Source organism: Agelaius tricolor, unplaced genomic scaffold (assembly GCF_023055355.1).
Source record: "Agelaius tricolor isolate 1412-34295 unplaced genomic scaffold, bAgeTri1.0.p SCAF_40, whole genome shotgun sequence".
Taxonomy (NCBI): domain Eukaryota; kingdom Metazoa; phylum Chordata; class Aves; order Passeriformes; family Icteridae; genus Agelaius; species Agelaius tricolor.
This window is the reverse complement of record NW_027269300.1, coordinates 2,128,070-2,131,860: the sequence shown is the minus strand read 5'-3', so window position 1 is coordinate 2,131,860 and position 3,791 is coordinate 2,128,070. Positions and strand designations below refer to the sequence as shown.

The following is a 3,791-nucleotide window of genomic DNA, read 5'->3' as shown; positions in this document are numbered from 1 at the left end:
ATGGCTGAACACGGCAAAGTTCCCGTGTTTGGACAGGCTCAGGGGCTGCCCCCGGGGAGCGCGGGTCTCGGCGCGGGGGCGAGCGGGCAGCGGACAAACGGACACGGGAACAAACGGACACGGGGACAAACGGCCCCAGAGCTTCAGTTGCAGCGGCAGCAGCGGCAGCGAAAGCAGCGAAAGCAGCGACTTTGTCGACTCCCTCTTGCTTCTCCTCTCCCTCTCCCGCAGTCCTGCACCCTCTCCCACTCTCCCTTTCCTGGTGTCCCCTCCTCTCCCAGTCTCTCTCTCCCCATACCCGGCTGGGCCATGCCCCCGGGTCGCCCCTGGCCCCAGGCGGGGCTGCCCCGTGCCCGGCCCCGGGTGTCCCGCCGCGGTCTTGCCTCCGGCCGGCTCTGACCGTGCTGGCGGTGGCGCTGCTGGGCGGGCATCAGTGCCTGGTGCAGGGGCAGCATCGCCTCCCTTTGGCCTGGCCTGGCCCAAGCCCGGCCCCGGCCCCGGCCCCGGGTCCGGCTCCTCCTGGTGCCCACGGAGGACACAGGCAGCACGGCCGCTGCCGCCGCCTCCGCTGCGGCTTGCCCGGCCCGAGCTCCGCCGCTCGGCAGCGCGGCCGCCGGCCCCGATCTGCCGCTGTCCCGTTCCCGGGAGCGAACGCCTGGGAATGGCTGGCCCGGGGCGCTTGAGGGGCGCTCGGGGGCCCTTGCTGGCCCCAGGCCGAGCGCTGACAGCCGCATCCCGCCAGCAGGGAAGGTGCAGCAGGGCCTGAAGGAGCAGGACAGGCTGGGCTCGCTGCTGGGGCACGGCGGCTTCGGCAGCGTCTTCGCGGCCACGCGGCTCTCGGACGGCGCCCCGGTGAGTGGCGGGGCCGGCGGCGGCCGCAGGAGGAGGGGGCAGACGAGGAGGTGGGCGGAGGATGGGGCTGGGCAGGGTTGGCGGCGAGCTGAGCCCGCTGCTGCCCTTGGCTTGCAGGTGGCCATCAAAAGGGTGCCACGGAAGCGCGTCCGGCACTGGGGCGAGCTGGTGAGAGCGGAGCCAGCGGCAGCAGCCGGGCCATGCTGGGCAGGGATGAGCCGAGGCCCGGCAGGGTGGAAGCCGCCAGGACGCCCCGAGGAAGAGCGGGCGTGGGGCCAGCGCAGGGCACAGAGCATCCCGGGCTGGCTGAGGGCTCCCCGAGCCCCGGCACGGCATCAGCCCCACTGACGCCATCGTGCTCCTCCCACAGCCCGACGGCACCAGCGCACCCCTGGAGATCATGCTGCTGGCCAAGGTGTCCACTGGCTTCCCTGGTGTGGTCCAGCTGCTGGAGTGGCTTGAGCTCCCCAACGACATCGTGATGGTGCTGGAGCGCCCGGAGCGGTGTCAGGACCTGCAGCATTTCATTGGGGCACGGGGGTTCCTGCCCGAGGAGGTGGAGTGGGAGCTGTTCCGCCAGGTGCTGGAGGGCGTGCAGCACTGCACCAGCTGCGGGGTCCTGCACAGGGACATCAAACCAGAGAACATCCTGCTTGACCTGCACACCGGGCAGGCCAAATTGATTGACTTTGGCTGTGGCACCTACCTGCAAGAGACAGCCTACACTCACTTTGCAGGTGAGCCCATGCAGGGGTGTGCTCCTGGTCCCGGCATCTCATGGCCCAACATCTCACAGCCCAAGCTGGGTGTGGCAGCAGGGATTCTCTCTTTTGCTGCCATTCATGGCACTGAGTCTTCAGCTGAGTTGCTTTTGAGCAGGGCTGAGTGGGGAGCCAGCTTCCAGCCCTGCTGGCAGCTTTTGCCCACCACTCTGCTCAGAACTGGGGATGGGGCTGGGACAGCCAGCCTAACAAAAACACCTGTGGGTGGGGTAGCAGAGAGGGGGGGCAGAACCTGAGCCCCAGCCAGTTTGGTGTGCAGGTGAGAAAGGGCTTGGACTGCTGCACTCACCTGGTTTGCTTTTGGTTCATAATGTTTTTTGTGGCAATGAAGGCAGGGAGGATGAGGGCATTGTTATAAATGGTGTTCAGTTTGTGTTGAATTGGGGCTGGGTTGGGAATTGTTGTTTTGGGGTGAGTTGATGGGTGTTTGTTGTGGGTCCTGGGGAGGGGAGGTCCAGGGTTTGGTGGGGGCGATAGTCGAAGGGGGGCGGGAGGTGATTGGACAGGGGACTTGACCAATCATTCGACACCCTGAGAAAATGATTGGTCCAGAATGAATATTGATAAGGATCAATGAGAACACCGGAAAATGACCAATCAACGTGCGGATCCAAACCCCACCAATCCTGGACCCGAGAGGGGTTATAAAATGAGGGTTTGGTTGGCTTGGGGTTCTTCTCCTTCTGAGGGATGTACTGTATGGGGGGGAACCCAGTGTGCTTGGGACACGTTGTTATCTTTGGGTTGTTGCGTGGGAGTTAGGGCTTATCTCAAACTCCCTGTCCTCTGTAGTTTGTTTTGATAAACGAGAGCCTATTTCCTTCTCAAAATCGGGCCTCGTTCGAATTCATAACAGTATGGTTTTTCCCCAGCACTGTGTGGGTTCTTCCTTGTCATGGTTGGGCCTTGCCAGGGTTTCCACAGCCCTCTTCCAACACCAGTGGCTTCTTTCCCAACCCCAAGTCTGTACACAAGTCCCAGGTGCTGGTGAGAGGGCAGTGGTCACCCCGTGTGCCACTGGGGCAGCCCCTGAACGCCCAGGGATGCTGGGGCCAGGCTCTGGGAGCAGCAGCATCCCCCTGCTGAACTCCATCTGTATTCCATAGGAACACGGTCATACAGCCCCCCGGAATGGACCCACTTTGGCTGGTACTATGGCAAGCCAGCTCCCATCTGGTCCCTGGGCATCCTGCTGCACCAGATGGTCTGCGGGGAGCACCCTTTCAGGAGGGGCCAGAACATCAGCTGGGACCATCAGCTCTCGCTGCCACAAGGGCTCTCTCAAGGTGGATCCTCATCTCTGGCCACGGGGGGAATCCCAGTGCTGGGAGACAGCAGCGGGCTCGTGGGCATCCCGCTCTGGCAGCTGCTGAGGAGGTGGCACATGTCCTGCTCTCCTGCTCTCCTCCAAAACAGGGAAGTGATGGGAAACCTTGGACCCAGCTCTGAGCACATCCAGCAAGGCCTGGGCATGGGAATAGTGGGGCAAAGCCAACAGGAGCCTTCTCCAACTGCCCACCGGTTTCTGGTTTCTGTACCCAGAGTGCCAAGATCGGATGAGGCGGTGTTTATCCATGCTGGACGTGGAAAGGCCCTCATTAGAAGAGCTGTTCTGTCATCCTGGGATGCAGGATATTCATCTGCCCTAGAAGAAGGAAGAGAGCCACACGCACACTTTGATGCAGGGCCCTGGTAATTTGCAGCTCCACACATGCCTGGGCAATGAGTAGCAAAGGAACCCAGACTTTTTTGTCCTGCCCGTGTCACTGCCCAGGGCTCATCAGATGGGCACACGCAGCCCTTGTGCTGGAGCTGAGCTGCTCTGCCCAGCACTGGTGGCTGCCATCCAAGCTGGTTTTGCTTGTCCTGGTTCCCTGACAGCTCGGGCCCTGGGCAGAACCCTGAGAGCCTGGTCTCAGCCCAGGGAAGGAGAAGGAGCCCCTGGAGAAGCTGCACCAGGTGGGGCTGCTGCTGCTGGAGACAGCGAGGATGACATCAAGGATGACAACCTCTTCCTGGACCTGCCCACTGGCCAGCTGAAGATGATGGACTTTGATTGGGGCATCTTCTCCAAAGCCAGGCTCCACAGGGAATTTGCAGATGAGTCCACACGCAGGGGGATGCTCCCAGATTTGGGCATTGCACAGCCTGGCCAGG

At 62.6% G+C, this 3,791-nt stretch overlaps 1 protein-coding gene across 1 annotated transcript; it reads left to right on the top strand.

Moving 5' to 3' along the window:
• Positions 1 to 3,283, top strand: LOC139603645 (serine/threonine-protein kinase pim-1-like). Its single transcript, XM_071454535.1, has 6 exons — positions 1 to 193; positions 485 to 852; positions 970 to 1,020; positions 1,223 to 1,589; positions 2,741 to 2,920; positions 3,177 to 3,283. The coding sequence occupies exons 1-6, from the start codon at positions 1 to 3 to the stop codon at positions 3,281 to 3,283; spliced, it is 1,266 nt and encodes a 421-aa protein (XP_071310636.1).
• The last annotated feature ends 508 nt before the right edge of the window (positions 3,284 to 3,791 follow it).

What these genes read in the sequence shown, in the direction of transcription:
- LOC139603645 (XM_071454535.1), top strand. Translation starts at nt 1, where the DNA reads ATGGCTGAACACGGCAAAGTTCCCGTGTTTGGACAGGCTCAGGGGCTG. An exon ending in GGCTCTCGGACGGCGCCCCG is followed by an intron (nt 853 to 969) that starts GTGAGTGGCGGG and finishes CTTGGCTTGCAG; the next exon opens with GTGGCCATCAAAAGGGTGCC. An exon ending in TCCGGCACTGGGGCGAGCTG is followed by an intron (nt 1,021 to 1,222) that starts GTGAGAGCGGAG and finishes CTCCTCCCACAG; the next exon opens with CCCGACGGCACCAGCGCACC.